At 41.1% G+C, this 24,195-nt stretch overlaps 1 protein-coding gene across 5 annotated transcripts in view; it reads right to left on the bottom strand.

Moving 5' to 3' along the window:
- EPHA3 (EPH receptor A3) overlaps positions 1 to 24,195 on the bottom strand; it is a 220,164-nt gene that overhangs the window by 64,422 nt on the left and 131,547 nt on the right. For all 5 annotated transcript variants that reach the window (XM_065676023.1, XM_065676024.1, XM_065676026.1 and 2 more), the window contains 2 exons: positions 8,362 to 8,517; positions 7,540 to 7,875 (listed from right to left, as the gene is read on the bottom strand). In XM_065676023.1, the coding sequence (XP_065532095.1) occupies positions 7,540 to 7,875; positions 8,362 to 8,517 (492 nt within the window). The remainder of the gene's footprint in view (positions 1 to 7,539; positions 7,876 to 8,361; positions 8,518 to 24,195) is intronic.

Genomic DNA, 24,195 nt, shown 5'->3' with positions numbered 1-24,195 from the left:
AGGTGGAATTTAGCCTACAAAAGGCCTCCTGTGTTTCCTTTGCATTTCCTTCTCCAGCAGGTAAGCAGATTCCTAGTTATACCCCAATTTAATCTTTTCAACTATCTGAATCTATCGGATTCTGTGAAAGAGCTGTCTTGAACTGAGAGCAGAGTTTGAGGAAGCCTTTTGTTACAGCATGTCCCCTGTGTTCCTCTCCTGGTATCAAGGTACGTGACAGCACAAAACTCTCTGGAATTGATTTAGTATTGACATTGTAGATGAACTCACCTACCACCACCACTTGCAGCTGCACTGTTGAGACCTTGGTTTACGAGGCCTTAAGTCCTTAAGAGCTAACTAAACATAATACTGCATTTAAAGCTGCTACCCTGGGCTCTTGGTGATTAAAAGAAAACAGTCTATTATATTATCAAGCAGTCATGCAAAAAAGGCCTGAGGTATTAAGAGAAAAAAGATTTGGGCATCAGCATGGGTATAGTTCAAAATACAGAGAATTTAATTATCTTCATTGAACTCTGTTACTAATAATCATTTTGCTGGAACCCTGAACATTGAATCATACTGGAAATAATAGAAGGGGTAGGAGCTCAGAAGACACACAAGTAAAGTTGGTACTTGGAGACAGAATATTCAGCCTAGTATGGAGTAGCTGCTCTATCCAGGAATACTCTGTTGCAAAAAGAGGGTCACAGACTTAATCCCCTTATTCCCATCCACCCTGTGTACAGGGCTTTGATTTTGCTCATTCTCCCTGCTTTGCCCCTGTGTCCCCTTTGGTCTGACCTGGACAACGTGATGACCCAGACCGAGTTGAATATGGTACATGGAAATGAAAGCTCTAACTGTGGACAAGCTCTTTTGGAACAGCAGTTAATATTCCGGAGCTTTCACAGTTCTTGCAGCAAGGAAGCCCAAAGACATCTTCAACATATATTACCTGTCTCCATAGTAAAACTGTACTAGTGTAATGCAAACTTGTTTATAAACTAATTTGTTCAGATCAGTTCAAATCCCAAAATGTGCACTCTACCTTTAGAACATCCCAATTAATTTACCATGAAAAAGTAGGAAAAAACCTAATTCTTAGAGTAACACAAGTGTGACTACGCAGAGGTATGCGGTAATTTAACTGAAAGGCTCAGATGCAATTTAAAACCTCTTGCCCCCATAATCAAGAATCCCAATATTCACATGGGGATAGCTAGTAGTGGAAAGCAGGTCTCAGTTTACTCGTTGCTGACTCCAAGGGGGAGTACCATAGCTGCTTGCTATAGCACTGCAGCATACAATAACGCTGTACAATACACATATAAGATTGAATCAGGCAGGCTCTCCGGTGAAAAAGCTTAGGAAGAAGCAGTAACCCACAGGCAATTTAAATAAATCAAATCACTCCCCTTAAAGATATCTAGTCTTCTGGAGGCATTCTGCAAATTAAGCCAATCCTATGCCGTTTTCCATATTCATGTATGCATAAACTTTATGTGCTCTGACAAATTAAATAGCTTTTGAGGTTCCCGACGCTAAATAAATGATTAATTCAACGATGCTCTCCTGAATTTCTTTGAAGCAGGGATATTGACGTTTACAGCCCCTCTGCACCCACAGGTTTACTCTTTCTCCAACCTAAGTAAATACACGGGGAGTTTACTCCTCCAGATTTCATTGAGAAGTCCTTGCTATGTGGATAAAAAGGTCAGAATTAAAAGAGGACAATAATTACTGATCAGTCCCTTACCTTTTCTCCTCTATCGCTATCCTTTCTGCACACAATCATCACACATGGATTGAGGTGGAAAGGGGCCTGTATAGATCACCCATTCCAACTCCCTGCTTTCAGCAGGGTTAGCCAGAGCAAGTTGTTCAGGATCTTGACTAGTCAGGTTTTGAATGCCACCACAGATGGAGATGCTACACTCTCTTTGAGCTACCTGTTAGACTGCTCAATCACACTTAGAGTAAAAAAAGCTTTCTCCTATGTTTGAACAGAATTTCTTGTACTTCAGCTTCCTAGCACTACCTCTTGTCCTGTCATTAAGGCCCTCTAAATAGAGCCTCCCTTTGTCTTTATACCACACCAGCTGTTTATAGAGATTGATAAGATCCACCTGAGCCTTCTCTTCTCTAGGCTGGGCAGTCCCATCTCTCAGCCTCTCCTCATATAACAGATGTTTTTCTCCTTTAATCATCTCATTGACCCTTCGTTGCTCTTGCCTCAGTTTATCCATGTCTCTTGTGCTGGGCTGGGGCTAACTTGGATACACCACATGTGGCCTCACAGAGTAGTGCTGAGTGGAGAAGGATCACTTCACTTGACCTGCTGGTAGTGCTCTTCCTATTGCAGTCCCAGATGCTCCACCAGGACCTTCAGGTCCTTTTCTGGCAAGCTGCTTTCCAGCCAGTTGGCTTCCAGCATGTCCTGTTACATGAGGGGTTAGTCCTTCCCAGGGACACGATGTACTCGACTACAGGAACGCTAAAGATTGAATTGAAAATGGAATGCTGAAGGAAGCTTACCAGAATTATATTTTGGAAAGTTAGGAGAAGACAACGACTTTGACCTTCTTCACAGTGCCAAAAACAAGACTGCTGAGGAAATATTCTGTACCAATTTCACACATCAACTTACGCAACTTTGGGACACAGGCCTAGAATGAGAATGCCTTACAAACCAATTCTAACACCTTCTGAAAATCAGAGTCTTTAAATGTATTGGCCAGTGAATGCTAGTCATTTCTGACTTATCTCTTAAGCGGTTAAATAAATGTTTATCATTAGGTATACGCATATATCCAATAGACGTATTTGGATTGTACTTGCACAGACATCGTGTTTGTTTGTTAGATATGAAGTGCAGGAACATAGCAAGGTTTATTTCTTATCACTCACTCTGGGACTCCCCTAAGTTTCAACAAGCTGAGAATGCTTTCAGTATTAGTTTTGTTTTACACAATAAATACAGCGAGAACTGTATTTATTATGTATTAGACACGCCACTATCATTTTGTTTGCATGAGTTTGTAGTTGTTAGAGCCAACAAATACAAAGCTAAACCAACCTAAGCAAACAGTTTAGATCAAACAAACCCCTTCTTGTATGGCGAACTTTCTCACTAGAGCTGCTGGGAGGAAAGGATGGGGACAGCACTGTGTGCTGCAATACCAGTAGATGGCCAAGCTTCCTAAGACCTAGGTAGATCGTATCTGCTAATGGTACAGATTTCTGAAAGTAAGTTCTCCTTGTCTCCTCTAGATTGCAAAGATCACTGCAGAGAATATGTCTATTTAAAGTGCTTTTAAGTCAATTACGTCCTTGGTTAAAATATACATCTCTTTGTTCAGTATTCCTGAGTCATACCTACAACCTGTATGACAGTGTATGATACCACAAAAGCAGTGACAGGGCAGAAGAAGATGGTTTCTCACACACCCTCTGCAAAACATATCTATATCCCTGACCCTATGGCTACGTTTTGCATTGAAAAACCTCCTCTCATTTTTGCAAACTGATTACCCAGTAGCATAATTGTGTTGTCCCTATCAAATCTTACTTTCTTCAGTGAATTCCACACACAATTCCCATTTAATACCTCCTTGAGCAAGTGTGAGCTTTCCACTTGTTACAGTCCTAAGGCAGTAAATGCAGAACCACCCTGACCTGGACTGGATGCCTCTTCCCTTTGGGGATGCTCCAAGGAGCGGACAACTTTCTCATCTTTATAGATAAATGAATTCAAAAAAGACCTAGAATATCTGTGCCCAGACACCTGCTCATGCTAGCAGCAAGTCAGCCTCTGTGGCACATCCACCATCAGCATGCCACCTCCAGGGGTACCAAATTCCACATCCTCTCCCATGGCTGCCAGCGACCCTTCTTAAATGGGGTTGACTGGTGTTATTAGGAGATAGCATCTGCATGGTGCAACATACTGATGTGAGGTGAGAGCTTTCTTTGTGCAGCAGCAGAATGCTTCAATATGAGTTGGAGGAAGCTGTATCAGGCGGCAACTGAAGGGATAATCAACAAACTAGAAGGGAAAGGGCACATAATCCTATTTAACTTTCACACCAAAGACAGAAAGACTCACACGAATAAGAATTATTGCAGTGTCATTTGTCTCACCATATTTTGCAAGAGACCTTTTTGGTTGGGTTTTGTTTTTGTCTTAAAGAGATGTTTGCTCATTAACCTCTGCTGGTAGGCAAGGAAAACAAAGTGCAATGAAAGTGCAGCAAAACTCAGGTCAGACAGTTGGGAGAAGAAAAAATCCAATCCATCTTCTGAAATGATTCTGAGTTTGCCTTGATTCAGGGGACTGGATCTTGGCTTTACAACAGTTTTGTACTTTAAAACGCATTATCCATCTGGAATTCACAGAACCAGCAGAATTGGGGTCTGAATGTTTCAAACCTTACAAGTGACAGCAAAGCACAACTTTCCTTTACTTCTAGACCAGGCTTGAAAACTTACTGAGAGGAAAATCTTACTGAGATTGCTAGTTACAGATTTGAGAACACCAAGTCACTGCAAAGGTACCAACATCTAAGGTGACCCTTTTTGTGTGTGTACCTACGGATATTGGTATGCAAATTATAAACACATGTATGCATGTGTGTATATTATCTGTTTACAGACAGAAACAGAGCTGCTGTGCAAGCTGACTGACGAACATATCAGCTGAATTCATTTTAGCGCACACTGGCAGATCTCCCAGTTGCTGCATTACAGAAAATTAGTACTATGCGTGTTCTGATCTATTAGGCTGCTGATGGATTTATAGGCATAAATGCCCGTGTGTACAGTGAGAAGCATGGAAAGAATTATTTGTTCGATATCCAGCGGCCTTTGGAGCTCAGAGACCCAGTGAGCATAATGCCAGCTGATGCCTGTCTTGAACTGGGCACATCTGAAGTAAAGATGGACAGTGACTGATTTTTACCACCAGCAGAACTGCCACAAACCCCACAATTTTGTCATTAGAAAATAGAAAACATTCTGCAGCTCTGCCTCAGGCTCTTGGAAACTCATAAGCTCGAAATCCAATGTTTTGGGTGGGCGAGGAACACTCTGCTGAGCAGCTTTCACTAAGCGGAGATGGGCCCTGCCACTGCAAGCACACAGATACTGAAAATCCAGGATTAAAACTGCAGCTTCATTATACCTATTGCAAGGATACAGGCCTCTCAAATCAAAGTTGGCAGAAGTGAAGTAGCCTGGATTCAGGAGAGACTGAGGAGATCCAGATTGTAGGGACCTTCTGTACTTCAATCCTCACTCCAAAACTCACAGCCTACTGACTGATGTTCCTTCTGCAGGCTTGCCAGGGGGTCTGTCCCCAGGATCTGCCCAGCCTTTGTGAACCATATCATTCCATGCGATACTCCATCCACAGAATGACCTCCCAAAGCAATATGCCTCACCTACTTCCCTGAGTCTAGCAGAGCTCAGACATTTAACCTAAGCTTTATCCAATTCGTGGATACCACTGTCATTGAAGGAATGTACCTAAAGTCAGACAGCACAAATAATAGCCCTAGAATTATAACTGGCTTTTGGAGACATCTGTTCTTTTCCAAATCCAGTTCAATGGTGCTTTAATTCTTTTCTTTAAATGCTAAGTCCTCCAGTTCAACCCTTAATTATAATGTAATCCAAGACCTTCAGACTTTCTCTCCCCACTCCCCACCCAGGTGTTTAAATATGACATAAGCTAAAAATACACTTTTGGTGTGTTTCTTTTTGTGATCTTAACAAAGAATGGAATGCAAGATAAATTGCATTTTTGGAATTATGCTTTAAAAGATTACTCGTATACATATTTAAGCTTTAATTTTAGTAACTTGTGGAACTTCTAGAGGAATTCTAATATAGTAAACCAATTGGCATGATCAAACATAGCACAGTTAAGCCTGTAGTAACCCACACCTCCTAAATGTACTCAAAGCAAAAATAGGCTATGCATAAAAGCAGAAAACAAACAAATTGGTTAAGCAGCCTGTGGGCTGCACTAAACACAGTTGCTATTGCCAGAAATGCATGACCCTGCCATATCACATAACCGTGCATTCCAAGCTAAAATCAAAATCCACCTAGCATCACAGTGCAGAGGCAGTCGGCTCTGGGCCCGGGGAGGATGCTGCGATGCAGGAGGCTTCTGCAGAGCAATACCTTTCACTGATTCTAGACAGTTCATTCTATGGAGTGTCCCCAGGGGATTTCTAACCGCTACGGTGATGAACAGGCTGAAAGGCAATATCTCTGATATAAAAAAACAGAAGAAAAGTGAGCAACTAAACAGGGCTGCTCAAGTCACTGGCACAAACGTCCCAAAAACGTAACTGTTAACAGCAGCAAATTGCTTGGAATGGGGATAAAACGCAAGTTTCAGAGCTGAAGTCAATGCCTAGATGAGAAAGAGATCATGAGAAGATGTTTCAATTTGGTAGATTCACCTCAGCCTACAGAGCATTTGGAAATGTAGTGACTGCTCTCAGAAAACCATCTGTTCACACATTTTTATGCCTCCCACTAAAGCTGATCTGTGATCTGAGGAGAACAGCTATATCCTCTATAGTGAAAAACATGGCAATAATGTCGCTCACTAGGAGAACGTCTGCTTAGAACAACGTTCACTTGGTTTGTAGGTATTTCGGGGACAGGGTGTGGGATGGAAGGAGGTGGGAAAAGACTTACTGCACGCATGCTTTCAGTACAAAGCTTCCTTTGCACCACATAGAGAAGAAGGATAGAAATTTCAGGATCTAGTCTTTCTCTTCACTGGCAAGCATTGCTCCTAAAGAAATGGTACCTAAACAAATGCCAGAGAAAATCTAGATTCTTCACATCTTTCAGATAAATGGAACCTTGTCAAATGAGAAGCATATGGTAGAATTGTGCAGCAGTGACAAAAACTCTGATCCAACAGTCAGGGCATCCTGCTGTGTTCATGCAGGGCCTCAATGACTTTAGTAAGTCTATACACTATCAACTATGACTCCAGGATCTAACTCAGTATTTAGCTCCACATCCCCATCATGTTGGCAATAATTCAGAGTCGGTGAGACAACTTGTAAAGGGAAAAAAAAAAAGGAGGCAAAAAGCTGTGTTTTAAACCTCTCTAATTCAATGTTAGTGCTTTATGTGCCTGACATCAAAGCATATTTTCACTTCTATTTAATCAAAATTAAGCACTAAGATTACTACAGTAATTTATGTTGGAGATTATTGAAATGAGTGTTTTATTAAAATCTGGTTTTATTAATAAAACACATTCTGGCTAAGGAATCACGTGAGTCTGCTATTAGAGACTATTAACTGGGAACTGGGACTTAATCATAACAGTCATGCTGCCAGATCCTTTGACAGCAACACACACTGGGTTTGTTTCTGCTTTTACTTTTACTAGCATATTCAAGTCAATTAGTTACCTTAGCACACCAGTGGTGAGAGTGACTCCTGTAAAAGAGTGTAAGGAAACAAAGGTACATACATCTCAGTAGCTCTGAACAAAGAAAGGGTAATCAGAAAGAGACTCACCGGCCTGATTAGTTGTGATGCTGACAGCAGCAAATTGTCTGGAAAGTGTACTCAAGTCAGATACCCCGTTGACTGCATCAATCTCAAAAGTGTAATTGGTGTGTGCCAAAAGGTCCACTACTGTCACCGTTGTGTTGGTGAGTCCAGTCTGACGGGGTAAGAATCGCACGTTGTCGCTACAAGGCTCACACATCTTGATGTTTCCTCCACATTTTTTGCAAATGATGTTGAAAGTAACATCTTTCCGACCTCCAGTGTCCAGAGGCCAGCTCCAGTCCAGGATAACAGATGTCTCGTTGATGTTAGAGATAACATTTCTTGGAGCAGATGGCGGTCCTATGAAAGGAAACAGGAAATCAGAGGGATGAGATTTTCTGTAATGCTCTAAGATGGGTAGTGCTCTAAGAGAGGAGTAACAAGTGTGCAAAAATACAAGTCAAAAACATAGATAACCAAATTCTTACAGTTATTTCCTGTAGAGACACCTGAAATATTTCACTGGACTCCAGACCTAGACTATCAAGGACCATCTTTTCCTATAGACTGTACCTTCAGAGTTCAGTTCAGGACCGAGAGCTGAAAATATCGGTAGCCATTTAAAAATCCTAGCTCCCTTTTCAAGTCTGACAGAAAACAAGGTGAAAATGAAAATAGAAAGACATAAACCCAGCCCACCAGTTTTCGGTAGCCTGTCCAACACGAAGAAGACATGGGAGGCAGTGGATGGCTGACTGCAATGGGACATGAGAAGAAGCAAGCAAGCTGCTGAGATACAGCTGGAGGAGCAAGAATGACAGCCCCGAGCATAATGATGCTACTCACTGGTGCAAGCCATGGATGGAGGGTCTTTCTCAGAGCGAAAGTAATTCTTTTCACACCTGCAGTTCAGAGACGCATCTTCGTAGGTGGAGCTGTGAGGTGGACATTTGGCACACTTCACGTTGCCAGCAGAGGCTTTGTAGAACCCAGGTCGACAAGCTGCAAAGTAACAGGAGCACGGTTTTAAACTCCATGGACATCTCCTCGATGTTAACATGTCACTTTGTTGCTGCCCTGGACCTATCCATATGGAGATCACATTTTGCAGATATTTATGGTCTAAAAATACAGATTTCTCTCATAATGAGAAAGCTGATGGAAATAAAACCTCTTGGCAGAATGGAGCTCTTCAGGCATCAACTTGGACTTGCATGTAATTTTGCTCAGAAAACAAAGCTGTGCATTGTACCACTAAGAAGAAACATTTTTCTATGCTGCATTTTGAGAGTTCCATTCATTTTTCTTCTCTTCTGATTAATTTGCCAAAACACTGGCCCTATCCTGCATAAAAACTTTATACTCTGCTGCCAAGATTTGCTTACAAGGGCACTCTGATAAGAATCAGCAGATGCCACTGTTTGCCTGCTGGCTCCCCCCGAAACATGCATCTTTCTTCAATGGAATTTACCAAGTAAAAGCATTCTGGCTGACGCTGGTAACCTGTGGGTCTGTACCCATACCTACAACAACCGTAGACAAACAGACAACATAACACAAGTGAGCACATCTTAAAAAGCCTTCATGTTTTGCTACACTTTGATTCCACAGCACCGTTCAATGCACAAGTGCCCTACGAACACCCCAATACATTCTCATTACAGACATTAAATAATAATAACCCAAAACAAAAACCCCCAACCCCCCCAAAAAAACAGTCATACAAAGGAAAACAAAAGTTCTTTTTGTCTCTGGAGCCCAGACAGTTAAGCTTAGATAAAATTGCCTGAGACCTGTCACTGAATTTAATGCTAATTTGAAGCCAAAAGAATGGGTTCAACAGCCTTAGCATACATCTTAACAGGGACACACTTTCATGGAGATGAACTGATTCGTAAACATAGTATAAAATCCAAGATACAAGACTGTAGGGTCTTTTGTGTTCATTCATGCCCTGCTGAAACAGAAAAGTGCTTGGATAGACAGCCTGAGGTGGAAAATATGTCAGAATAAAAATTCCAGCATCTTTGTACTGGGTTCCTTAGATGAAGGAGAGAGGGAAGCTGCAGCATTAAACTGGTTCCATTTAATGCTACCATCATTGATATGTTCAGTTTCTACGTTATCATCCATAACCAAAACCTTACTGAGTATCTAGGTTAAGCAAATTTGTTGATTAGCTCCTGGTGCCAACCACCTGAGTGAAATGCACTGGCAAGCATAGCGAGAACCAACTCCTGTACGCTCATATGTCCTACCCTGAAATATCTTAATAATGGAAACCCACCTCACACTGCATTGAACACAGTGAGAAGCATGAAACGGTTTACAAGGAAGTGCTAATCTCAGCCTCTCCTCAACACTTCACAACCCTTGCAAATCAAGGCGCCTGGCTGCAGCTGCTACCTCTGACTTCCATGCTAGCAGAGCAGCTGGGAAAGACACCTCCTGCTCCAAGTTCTCTCCTAAAGCCCTGAGGAGAAAATCCCAAGTTTGAGCCTCTGAGGCATGGGTCCAACAGGCAATCTGCGAAAGCAGAATTGCTCAAAATGGCTTTGTGGTGGAGTTCACAGGGCCTAACACCAACCCGCCTGACCTGGCACAGCCTGTCCTCCTTCAGCTGGCATTTCTTGCTTTTCTATCTCCTCCGAGGCTGCAAGGGTGTTTGGGGATTTCTGTTTAACTGGAGGAAACCTCCACTAGGAGAACTTGCAGCAAATAACAAAGGTGGTTGGGTCTGTAGATGTTATTGCTGCAGACTTTTGAGGCTCAAATATCATCTCCTCCCAAATACTGCCCATGATTCAGCCATACCTAGAGTGTGCCAGCTGACAGAGGAGCCTCAAATAGTTTTACTACCTCTTCGCATAGCATAGCCATTCCTGGCCCTAAGACTATGACCCAAGCAGAAAAAAAACGAATGCCAATCCCACTCGCCCAAGCTCTAGTAACTAAGCAACACATTAAGGAATAAACATCACACTACATCTGTCCAGCTGATTATATGGCACTTTCACCAAAACTTCCCATGGAAACTAAAATTAAACTGAGTTTAATACTACCAAGTATTAAACTGAAATGGTTTTGCTTAACCGTATCTACTCACCTTGAGGGGACATTTCTATACTTATAGGCAGGCATATATAATACAAAGATGTATTTATGAATACACACAGTATAGATTTCTAATTTTTAAATAATTTTATACACTAGTTTAATGTAAAGACTGGAAAAAGACTAATAATCTAAAACTGAACCTTTGCCATGTACTTGGTCTTCCTAGAAGACACAGTTTCCAATGCTTATTAAGCATAATTCATTCATAACACAAGCATTCATTTACAGGATGCAATCACGGTAAGGCTGTTTATTTGGGACACTTTCAAAGCACCCACCACCTCCATTTTAAGACAGCAATGAATTTAATGTCATTAAACAAGCTTGAGTAAGAAGTAAACAGATTTTGTGGGGTAAGAAAGAGAAAGGAGGGAATCAAACTGCCCCATTAATAAATGCCTCTTTCATCCCTCAGATGAAAACTCATGGACCCCATCTAAGAAAAGGTAGTGGTGGTGTGAAGAAGGCCAGGAAAAAAGGAAGAAGAAAGAGGAGCTTGCAGGAAGCATCCTGGTAACCCTCTTTTGCAGAGGGACAGGAATATCACCATCTTGTGCTACTGCTATCGTGGTACAGAGTGAGCAGGCAGAGTAGAGGGATGAGCTGGTTGCATCCCTGCTGCCTTGGTATGCCCTGACGAGGGCATCCTCACCTCCTGTCTTCCCTCCTCAGGCTCTCTCAGGCTTTCTGTCTTTGTCTATGAGACCAATTTAAAATGATTCACAATTGCAGCCCAAAGGAAAGGAAAAACAAACAAAAAAAAGCAATTATACTTGAAATTGAAGCTTGGAAAGGGGGGGTGCTAATACAAAACATTGTCCATATATTTACTATTATTCTTGTCCTAGTAAATCTTAAATTCCAATGTACGAGAGAAAAAAAATGAAGCCTTTACTTCAAAGTAAAGTCAGAAAAATTGGATTACATTAACCAACGGAAGAAGGCTTGGCTTTCTGAGGTGAATATCATAGCTTTGGTTTAGTCAGGTTGGAAATAAGAAGACTAGCATAGGAGGTCTTACAGAATCAATAATTTCAGAGTGGAAACAAGCTGTGAACAACAGTTGCATTTTCCTCAACGTTTTCTTCTAGAAGCTATGAAATATTCCTTTCCCTCACAAGGGGGAACGATGTGAAGAAGAAGCAGATGCAATAGGCCAGAAAGAAAAATCTCTCAGCACACGAAAAGTGAGCAAATGAAGCCTTGAACGTTTCTACACAACATGATATACACTGTACTGCAAGGCTGTCTGGTTTTACGTTTTAGGAAGGTCTCCTCCAGTACATGCCCGATGCCTGCTGGCCCTGGCAAGTCCTGCGATAACTCCAAGTTGCCACGTTAGTTTACAGCTGTATGTGGTCTGATTTCAGTCTCTTTTACTTGAGTGCGACCCACACTTGAGTGTGACCCATACTTGAGTGCACCATTGGGTGACATGGTTTTAGCGTGTGGTGTCCCTGCCCATAGCAGGGGGGTTGGAACTGGATGATCTTTAGGTCCTTTCCAATCCTAACTATTCTATGACTTTATTGAAGTCACCTACTGGTAAGTATTTCTGGACTGCAGTTGTCCTCGTGACTGTACGAAAATGAATTTCCTTAAGCTATAACTGATGAGTCTGTCACAGAGATGGAGAATTGGGAAAGTTACTTCAGTGAAAGAAAAACAAATGTATGTAGCAATCTATGGTAGTTACTGCTCAAAGAAATATAACTGGCTTTTCAACCGCAAAGTGAATTTTGCCTCTGACTAATGTGTTTGAGATGAAAACATGATCCTAATTACAGGTTAAATGATTCATTTCAATCTGAATTAATTTTAAATTGAAATAAAAAGCTGTTAGTAAATTAAAATTAAGAGCATTTTAGTATTCAGGGCCTGAAGCTCCCTATACATGGAGCAGTGTCACCAGTTCCCAGCAGTAAATACCAGCTAATAACCTGAGCCCGTGCTGCCTGAGCACTGCTACACCGGGCCTGACAGGGACCATTTTCTTGCGCAAGGTCAAAGCAGCTCAATGAGCTGCACTCCCCAGTCTTATAGGAACCTTTTGTGCTCTAAATAAAGGTGCTATGTTTCAAGGCAAGGCTCAAGTATCACAACGCACTGAGAGCAAATATACACATCCATAACAGTATAAACCTGTACAGCTCATGGCTAGCGAAACATGTCCTCGTAGTGTGTGCTAGCAAGATGGGTGACAGCAAAGCTGGGACAACCCACCTGTCCCTGTGCCTGCATAGAAGACAGGGAAGAACGCTCCATCCAACGTGGTCTGTGTTAGAGAGGCTTTGCAAACTACTCCCACTGCCACCCTTGGAAATGGCATGTCACTGAGCAGCAGTGGAGGTCCCTGCACAGGACCTGAAGCCACAGGATGACTTTTGTCTGTGCAGGCGTGCTGCAAAGTGACTGCTACTGACTGGCTCATCTCACCGCCCAATTGCACCATTGCAATGTTCCCAAGTCCCTTTTAGAAACATTTACATCATTCTTTTTTCTCACTATACATATTATAGCCATGATCTGGAGACCACAGTGTAGTGCCAACAGCACTGTGTTTATCACCAGTAACAGAATTGCACTTACGCCCACCCATACATATACGTGCACATGCAAAATGAGATGCAGCACAGCTGTCAGCTTGTTAAAATGGATGGCATAACAAGCAGCAGCACAGATCAACCTTAGAAAACATTCAAACCCAGTTTATTCTCTTTGGGCAAGTAATTTCTTTCCCTTCTTGCACTTGTTTATATCTTTGAGAAGAACAAAAAGGTGAAAATCATGATTATCTTTAAACGAAGATTTCTAAACTGTCCGTATCACACTTCATTCACAAATTATATCCAGCCACACGTTACTCTTGCTATATTAAAAATAACACTATAGAGGTACAGTATAGTTCCGGCTGAGATACATGATGTGTATAAAGAAATGAAGTTAGAATTCTACCCTGAGTCATCCCACCTTCAGTTTCTATCACAGCTTATTCATAACACTGAACATGGCTCATTTTTAACTCCCTTCATCACTATAGCTCAGCAGGAAACAACACTTTATAATGTAGGCTTCCTTAAAAATCCCTCGGAGCAGGGAAAACATCTTCAGTATCTCTCCTTGTTCATTAGTATATGAAAAGCCGCATAACCTATGGCATTACATATGTGCACATCCTCTCTGTCCTGGGCCTCTAGGTACCTTCTTGCATACCCACACAGCCCAAATAAGCTTCTAAAAATTACAGCATATCTTTGATTCTTATTTGCAATGAACTTAAGGCACACTTTTTGCCACCAGATCTGAATAAACTTTAAGACCACTTAAAGGAGTAGGTCTCAAAGCTAAGAACTACTCCTTACAGTAGAAATAGAGGTACAGGGATGAATGTCACTGCTGCATTTTGACAACCCCTTGTACCTGCTAGGGAAGATTAAAAAGAGGAGGAGGCAGGGGTAGATACAATGCTTGTCAGCAAGTGGGGATCCCTACTAAAAGCTACTGCTGCACAGGCAGAGCACATTTTCTCTTCGCTGGGCTGTGGCGCTGGCATGTACACTGTGCTCAGGGAAGGAAGCAAATAAGATTGAGAAAGACTTTAGTGAGGGCTGAGAGCTCTGGTGGGGATGGACCCCATTACCGCCAAGTAACAAATATCCCCAGAAGGAGTTAAGGATGTTGGCTTTCTCCCATTATCCATAAGTTTCTATTCTGTTTGCTGGGGAAATAAAAGCTTCAAAATTATTCCTCGTATTCTTTGTATTCTTACATTTTCTTCCCTACAGTCTTCAGCACACATACATAATACCTGAAATAATCACAAAACAAGCAGCGCTGTGACCAGCAGCAGGAGCAGCCTAGCTGTTTTTGCTAAGCATTATGTGCAAATCAATAAAATCTCATTGTTTTTTTCTTTGCACAAGGCATACTTTTTCCTCTGAAAATGCGGTCATAAAACAAGAAGTTGCATTTTTAATACTAAAGTGAATTCCCACCACTCCTTTCATTATTAGCTATGCAATAGTGCTGGAAAACGCAGCTGTTGATTACTGTAACTTATCTCTGAGGGCCAAAACTACTGCAGAAGGAAACATGCATTGTATACTTTCGCATCTGGAAAATACAGCAATTGCAGCCAAAGCCGCTGACAGACTTGAAGAATTAATGCAGCTGCCCACTGCTAGAAGAAATCAACAATTAACAAAACCGATGCCAAATCTTTCCTATCGCTAGGCCTTCTCTAGCAGTCAGGGGCAAATAATGGAGGGCTCAGGACAGGATTTCTCTTCTCTCCACTCTTTCCAAGCCCTCCAGCCTTTTGCCAGCAGGATGGACCGTGCGGTATGCATGGGGCAGGGATTCAGTGCAACTTGACACCGAAATGCCTCTAGAATAATACTCTTCAGAACAAGCACTTTTTATTTGTTACACCTGAAAGCTGCTGCTATCACAAAACCCATATTCAGAAATATTTAATCTTACTCATGAGTAAATTTCTGCTTTTTCCTCCCCACTCCATATTTTATAGTGATCTGTGACCTTAACATATTTTAATCAGATGCTTTTAAAATTGGCATTACTCCCAGGTCAAGTCATTCAGCAGAAACAATTCCTATTCTTTGTTTAATAACTATTACTGGCAGACATATTAATTATATGCACATAAGAGATAGCTTTACCCTGAGGGAATAACACTGCACCTTTCAACTGCAGTCTGCAATAGCTCCGTGTTATGCCTTGCAGGATTCTGTATCTCTCTATATGAAGTGCATTACAGCTGTGATTGCGACCAGCAATATTGTTGAAAGTGCAATGTCAAAGAAAGTAGGTCTAAACCACAGCATTACAGCAAGGATGTGCTCGCACTCGTGGGTGCACAAATATCTTGTTTCAAAATGAATAAGGCATTTCAGCTTCTTTGCAGGCAGTTTTGAGGAAATCTTTCACTAACAGGAAAGCACTGAGAACTACTGTCTTGTTCCAGAATTAAAGCAAAATAAACTAATTTCTACCTTAATTCCACCCATACTTAGTGAATCACTGAACTATTTAAACAGTGACATTAATAAACCTACATTTATAAGCACTGTCTTCCACTTTCCACAAGCAAAATGTTTTCCTGAAGCAAAGCCTGGTCACAATTAGCTATCATTTTGTAAAATAAAGAAATTCCATGTTCTCTTTTTTTTTCTAAAACTTCATTTAATCCCAGCAGAGATGAAATATAACTTCCTATTTCAAGAAGCACTGAAAAATAAATTCAACAAATACCAAGAAAAAATCCACCAGCATCAACTTGAACAGGAAACAAAAAGTTGTACAAACAAGGAAGTTTTAAATGACCATTTGGCAAGGCTAAAGAGTAAATAAAGAGGTATTTTCCCTCAACTATAATTACGCTATGAATTCCTCAAAGGCAAACTAGATGCAGTATCCCGACAGCTTCAAACCATAACTGTTTTCTAACACCAGGCCAAGAATGCCACAAAGGGGTAACCATGGTACCGCTTTGGTTCAGTCTTTCTTCAGCCTCCCCTCTCTGTGTCAGAACTTCTAAAAACAACAACCAATTGATGCCCCCTTGCTATTACCTTCTAAAGCAAACCGAACCAACCTGGTAGACATGGCAGCCTCTGTTCCACAGGACATGAGCTCTTGGGAAATGTTACCTCAATAGCTCAATGGAAAAATCAAGTTAGTGCCTGTTAATCCTCCCAGGCTAGATTAAACCAGTAAGTGAAAACAAACTTTCATAACCTGCAGATGTCTACATAATTTCCCTATGCCTGAACCAGGCCAGATCAACAGGTTAACAATATGAAAGGAAATACAAGTAAAGAAGAACACACGAATTGTCACACGTATTACATCTCACCCTGGCACTAACCCTGGTGCTAATTGTAGCACCATATGAAAGTGCAAGAGAAAGGCCAACAGGGGATGACCATTTGCCACCCCTTATTATTTCACCCTCATTCTTACAACCTAGATATTATTCCAAAAACCTGAAAACCCAAAGTTTGCTATATCTGCTAATTTATTTTTTTAACAAAGATAACTTGTCACAATCCTCCATTATACCACATGTAGAATACACAATTTTTTTTGCTAATTATTGGTCCCCATGAATTTCTCTAACACTCCTCTCTAGGTAGCCAATGTCAAAGAAAAAAATACATCTTTCCTTCAGTTTACCCTTCAGATTTGGTAGCTTTATAACCAAATCAATGTATCCTCAGTTTTTATTATGAGACAGGAACACCAGCTGCTCCTGATGTGTCCTCACTAAGCATTCCTTCCCTTACAAAGAGCTATTATGATTTTGTCTGTGATGAAGAAACACAAACTTTTCAATCAGCTTTTATAGGAATATCTTTTATGGCTTTGATTATACTCATCTTTGCTTCTGCAGTGTCATTTATCAGGTGGAAAACGCTCTTATTCTTTTCATAATGCATCTGATGAAACCGAGCGGTTTATATATTGGACTACATTTTATCTGTTTTGGTTTTTATTTCCAGCAATCCATTGACCAGGCTTCCTTCTCTCAGTTGTCTGTGTCAATGCACACCTCCCAAGCCAAACAGTTAATCCAGGAACACAAAAAGTCTACATTTTCTCTCTGGAAAGGAGGAAAGAGGATTTTGCACCTACTGAGGTTGAATGTTCTTTTGCAAATTTCCACCCTTGTTAACATGTAAAGGAAAGAGTTGCTGTCCCCATTTTGCAGGTGAAAGAAATTAATGCAGAACAGGCTCCAAACCCAATGTTCTTTCTTCCGGTGACACCTCTTAATCAAAATGCTGCCTGGTAGGTTTTGTGATGTTACGAAGAGCTCAGCCCAGCTCCCCAGTGACATAGGTCCACTACTGCAATTAGCATGAATTAGTACTTTTGTTAGTAGTCTCAGCTGAGCTGTCAAATTAATTGGAAAAGAAATTTAACAAATGCCATTCCCTTTAGAGACACTCTTTTGGGTCAGGGTTGAGGACATATTGCTTGAGCAATGTGGGGGAAGCTCATGTTCCTTAAGCCCTTGCTGAACCCGTTTTCTTCATAAGAAGAGAGGGATTTGCTTTCTGGAGCTGTTAAACTGGTACCTGTCCCAAGCTGCCAATGACATGAAAAAGACAATTTTTGTGCTGAGTACAGCATCGATAACACAGGGATGTTTTAGTTATTACTGAGCAGTTACACAAAGTCAAGGCCTTCTCTACCTCTTAACCTTGCCCTACCAGCAAGTGGCTGGGGGTGCACAAGTGGTTGGGAGGGGGCACAGCTGGGACAGCTGTGCCCCAACTGACTACCACATAACGTAATTATCACCATATAAAGCTGAGGGGCAAAGAAAGAAGGCAGGGTACAACATCTGGAGTGATGGTGTTTGTCTTCCCAAGTCACCATTATACATGATGGAGCCTTGCTTTCCTGCAGATGGCTGAACACCCGCCTGCCGACGGGAAGTGGGGAATTGATTCCTTGCTTTCTTTGTTCATGTGCGTGGCTTTTGCTTTACCTGTTAAACTCTCTTGATCTCAATCCAGGAGTTTACTCACTTTAACCCTTCATATTCTCTGTCCCATCCCATTGGGAGTGAGGAGGGGAGTGAGCAAGCGGTTAGGGGGGGCTGAGCTGCCAACTGGGGTTAAACCATGACAATTTTATAACACTGAAATATTACAGTTGCTAGTAACAAAAAAAGGAAAAACCGTTAAAAAAAGTCAGTTTTAAGCAGTCAGTTTAACAGCAGATGAAAAGCTAAACTCATGTGCCTATGCATCATCCCATGAGGGATACTTTTAGTTTTGCTGCCAACCATTGACATATTGCTGCTTGAAGTCACTGATAGGTGGTGCTGGGAAAAGGAAGCTCTTAAGACAAGAAATGGTGCTGCAATGGCAAGTGCTTGAACCAGCATGAAAAGAGTCTAATGGTGCAAGTCACTGTCATTACTTGCTGACACAAGTCTGGGATGTAATTTAGTGCATCAGAACATGGTCTTAATTTGTAACGGTGTACAAGAAACAGCCACTGCTTTGGTAGTGATGTTATTGCACTTAACGTGTACATCTACATAAGTGTTTTACTTCAGACCTGGAGAGCACTTTTAAAGCAAAATCCTAATTCTCTCCTCTTGCAATGATCTGGTTCACAATGTAAAATGCCTCAAGGGAACACAAAAAGGTACACTGGAAGATGCACTCCCTGCTACGGGGAGTTTACCAGACATTACTAGAGATATTCTTAAGTAAAATGTGCTGAAATAGTTCTAGTATTGGCACAGGCTCCTTCATACCGACTGCCTAACGCTTCTGATCAGCTTGTATTTAGCCACGCTACTTGCTGATGTAGACTAAACTCATGATTACCAGCCTTCGAATAGCTCAATGCAGTCAAAAATTGTTAGAAATTTCCATAAGAGCAAAGGTTCAGAAAGCCCTAGTAATGAAAAAAGAGGACGATTTTACTATTGTAAAGCCATTAAACATATAAACAAAAATAAACAAGAGGTAATCGCCTGTATTTTACCATATTTGCTAGGATATGGAACAGGCGCAACAAGGCGCTTCAGAGATTGATTAACAAAGGCTTTAACCAGACGGCCAAAACATCACAGCTGCATCATCGTCATAACAATCCCTCTTCCTCATGTGCCTTCTTTTTTCCCTGACTATATTTTCAACCTTCCAGTGGGTAGCCTGAAAATTAAATAGTCACAGCCTCTGGGGACATCTGTGCACTGACAATCTTCTTCTCAGAGCTGAAAGGAAAAGCCCTAGGCTTTTGCAAAACTATCTAACCACTCAAGTGCAGTATTTATCCACTGTATGCTTGGGCGTTTATCTGGACTTCCTTGATATTTTGTCTTTTTTAAAAGAGAAGTCTTAACTACTTAACATGCATTTTCTATGCATGTATTAAAGAAGTCCAGCTTTGCGGGGTAAGCAATTATCCGCTAAACAAAAACCCAATTAAACGTAGATTAAAAAAAACCCTACAGTTCAGCATTCTTAGTCATAGCCTGATACCTGGGTGAATTCAAAGGGGGTAGAATCTCAGCTGTTTAGAAAACAAAGAATCTGATGTATTGCATTTTACAGGGTATTTGCTACAGAATTAAATCTCTTCTTGTAGTGGGGAAGGTTTACAAACAGTAACAGCAACAAGGACTCAATATTCTCCAAGAGCATTCGCTTTGCATGCAGAAAATTCATCAGAAGGGAGAGGAAACTACGTCTCCAGTATTGAATTCTCTATGTATTTTCCTTTAACAAATGATACTGTGTGCAAGCACCAAATGCATGAAATGCCACATGTTCAATTAACAGGGTTTAATCCCACTGAAGCTCAACACTAGCAGTAAGTTAGCGCCCCTGAATTTTATGGGGTAGAGAACTGAAAAACGGCATTAAAATCTATTTCATGACCTTGCACTGCTTTATATAAAAGGTTTTGCTGTACAGACCTCATACCCACTTTCTGGCTGAAGGAAAAATATTGTAAACACAAAGAACTGATTTGTTAGCAGTTGGACTGGGTGATCTTAAAGGTCCTTTCCAACCTAAACAGTTCCTGATTTTTCCCTTTCTTGCTTTAACAATTCAAAACCAGAAAACAAGGAAGATGAAAGGACATTACAAACCCCTCAAAAGTAGAAAGCGTTTAGGCAAATTGACCATGAGATATGATATCCTGCATCTATCAGTACCAACTGATGCAGAAGAAGGGTTGTGGCGGGGTTTTTTGCTACTAGGAATATTCCCACCTATTCCAACTAGAATCCTTTTGAGTTGACTGTGAGTTTTGAGACACACACTATACAGTTGAGCTGAAGTAAGTTTTCTGTTTCATCTTGGAAACAGGGAAGTCCAGTTGTGACTGGTTACCTTGCTTAGCAAAACTCTCGCCAGAGATCTAAAAGACCTCTCTTATTTCTTATGACCAATTCGGGTCATAAAACCTGATGGTACATTTGATAATGAAGTAAATGATGTGGTAGGATATTGAATCAAAATTGAATCTTACTGGGTCAGGGCAGTCCATTGCCGTCGCGATTATAACTGCTATACCATCACGGTGACATATATAAAACACAGGAAATTGTTGCACATTAATAGAATAGTAGTTTAATCAGCCCTCTAAGAATACCCAATATATTCAAGCAAAGACGTATTTTGATCTAGTTGTAACTGTAGTGAAAGACCTATATTTTATAATTTAATAAAGCCTTTTACATCTTATATTGTGTGCAAAACTTAAAATAAGTTACAGCAATAAAGCATAGAGCAAAACTCAAGACAATAAAAAAAAGCTTTCTTGGCTGAGTCCCATATTCAGCATTTCTATGTATTTATTTTAACGGACAAAAAACGTTTGGAAGAAAGTATTCCGCACACTCTAAACTTAAAGCCAAGTAAAATAGCACAAAACACAAAATAGCACATAAAAATGAACAATATCAATTTTGTTGTGCTCAAGAAACTGGGCACAAAAATACTTGCTTGTTTTGTTCCTAACTGAAAAGTTAAATCGGTTCAGGTAACTGAAGAACATTGTTCTCAGATTGCTTTGGGAAAGCTATAAGAAAAGCATACCAAAGTCCTCTGTTCTTTTTTTCTTCCATCATCCTGTCTGTCATGCACTAAGAAACAATTTCCCTGACCCGATTGTCATAAATTACCTTGCAAAGCACGGGCCTTACAGAGCTTCAAGTAAAAGAAGGCGCAGCTTGCAAAGGCACAAAGGATTATCCTGTTGCACATAAACAGAGTAGCTAATTTCTCTAATAGAAGCAATAAAGTAAGAAAAGTCTGTTCTTGAAATAAAGTTAGAAATAACTCCCCTCTTATTAATATGACTTTGATTGGGACAACTGGTTTCCAGCATACACAGCATTGTGAGCTTTTTGTCACTAAATGCTACATTTGAAAAGACTGCCAACTGAGCACACAGCAGTAGACATCATTGGGCGTCAGACAAGAAACTCTTCTTCCAGACCCCAGTTCTTAAATCAGAACCACACTGAGATAAAGAAAATACAGGTAATACCACTGCCTTGCTTTGCAGAAAAGATCCTGAAGTCACCACACAAAAATGACCTTAAAATTATCTTTTTCCTGCAACAAACAAGATGTAAAAACCCAGAGAAAAAGGAGATGCTAAGAATCCCTGCTCTCCTCCCAAGCTGACAGAGAGGAGAATGGGAAATAGGTTTCTCCCTGCCTCACAAGTGGTTACATGTCTCACATCCATTACTAACCATGTGCATTTCTGACAACCTAGGACTGATAGATCAAAACCTACACCTGAAGTAAAGGCTTTTAGATTAGTTAGATCATACACAAATCTCCCGGCCACAGCCGGAGCTCCCAGCCCCATGATGGGATGCTGTGTGCGCTGCAGGTGGAAGCCAGGTCCTGAGGCAACCTGCTGCTTTGGTGTAGCTCGTCCAGACACTGCACAAGGACTGAGCTTGGAACAATATTTGACTACAAGGGGGGGGGTTACTTAAACAGTGTCTTTGTGCTAAGACATGGCTCAGCAGATCGTGAATTCTCTCTTCACCACCAAAACCATAGAATAAGTGCATATGTCAGTTTAAGCATCCCATATGCAGTTTTTCTCCTATATAAGTGGCTCTGTTCTTCAGACAGCTGAATCCAGTTAAAGTACAATAGAAACCTCTTAACAATAAATGCAGAAACATCCATAAACATGCTTTGTGGCCAATATAAACCTCAGTGCCCATGTAAGTCAGTAAGGCTTTTACATTTGTTTTCTTGCTGCTCTCCCTGCTGCCTGCACTGTATGTCGGATTAGAAGAATACAACAAGCGATTACAATAGGCAAGTACAACCGTATTGTGAAGGTACTGTCAAAATACATTAGTGAAATGCCATATTATGGCATAACTAATCCAAAATGATCTTCCACTAACATGAATGTCACTATTAGTGTGGTCTGCTCTACTAACATCATGAAGTAATACAGAGACAGCTTTCCACAGTTGTAAACTTGGCCCTGCAGATCCAACACTGAACCACAGGAGCCTATTAAGCACTCACATCCCCACCTGGCACTGAGAAAACCGCACATACAACCCTTTGTTTTAGCTTGTTCCCACCTTATAAATTGTGCAGTGAATCTCCCTTGAACTGCCTCCAGTACTGACAGAATACCCTTGTCTGAACAATGCATGGCCAGCAATGTAAGGGCAGGTAGCTTACTCCAGTACCACCCCAGTTTTCTTCATTGCTCTGGGCCACTTGGGACAGGGATTATGAGCGGCTGTGTTCAGGTCCAGCTACAAACAGGGACACTGATTTTAGTGACTGGGAAGCCCGTCACTTTCAGATACAACCATAGTTCACTTTCTAACCTCTCCCTAACAAGGAAAGTTATACTTCTACATTAGGTCTCACTGTGAAGGAATGTTCTGCTCTTCTCCCACTTCTTTTGGTTACAGTGAACACTGGGTTAAATATCTGTACAGCAAATACTTGAAACTGGCTAGCAGCAACTAGCCCTGTTACTCTTGATGAATAATGTTAACTTAAGAGCTGTAATACTTACAACTGATTTAAGAGCTGCCAACAGTCCCAGTTTGGAAAAGAGTGATGCTATGCTTGTAAATTTGCCTTAAATCATATTCATCCTCCTCTGCTACCCTGCAAGCAGTTGGAAATGTTACTGCCCTGCCTGCTCAGTGGCACCCTCCTTTTGCTTTGCCTTATCTTTAGGAATGGTTCTGATTCCTACCCTCAACTCTTCAGAAGTTACTTGGAGAAAGATACTACAATCATCCATTCAGGTATGAGACTTTCACACCCAGTTTAATAAGTGGCCACTTCCAAAGCAGAAGCAAAGATTATACCTAATGCATCATCACGGGGAAGAAGGAATAGCACTTCCAGAGCTGGCTCTTCTAATTAACAGAAGGACACGCAGTGCACTTTCTGCCCATCCTATAGTTCTTTTACTCTAAATCTGCAGGGATGGAGGAGAAAGGGAGAGAAATAACCATTATCTAAAATTCACCAAAAGAGACATCCAGCTGCCTAGTGGCCAGGGGCAGAAATCCTAGACTTCAGGCTTGTGGGATGATTTGTACCTATCAGTCTTTGCATATCCCCACTATTGACAGCTCTGAAATGAAAGCCAGTTTTGCAGACACATGACTACTTAGAGGAACTGCTGTTACCAGTTATTTCTACCCTCTTATATCAGTTGCTAATATCACATTACAAAATCCTAATTTGTATTTAATACTGAAAATCCCTCTTTTCTCCATCTTTTACAGCTGTGGCACAACAAAAGTCAGAAAAGGAGTTGGGGCTCACCTGGTAGCAAAGGAAAGTGTTCTATGAAAAGCATCCTTCTCCTAAAACTCCTGGGTTACAACATGCTTACTTCACAAGGTAAAGGCAAATGATTCCAGCCCCTGCAATAGCGTTACAGACTTGCAAAGTGGTGAGGGAAGGAAAATAAAACTCTCAGGCATGCCCATCCATGGCAGTTTCACTGTGTATGGCTGTCGTTCAACTATTTTAAGAAAGCTGGAAC

This window comes from Lathamus discolor, chromosome 4 (genome assembly GCF_037157495.1).
Source record: "Lathamus discolor isolate bLatDis1 chromosome 4, bLatDis1.hap1, whole genome shotgun sequence".
Lineage (NCBI taxonomy): Eukaryota > Metazoa > Chordata > Aves > Psittaciformes > Psittacidae > Lathamus > Lathamus discolor.
Note: the sequence above shows the minus strand (reverse complement) of the source record. Positions and strands in the feature narration are given on the sequence as shown.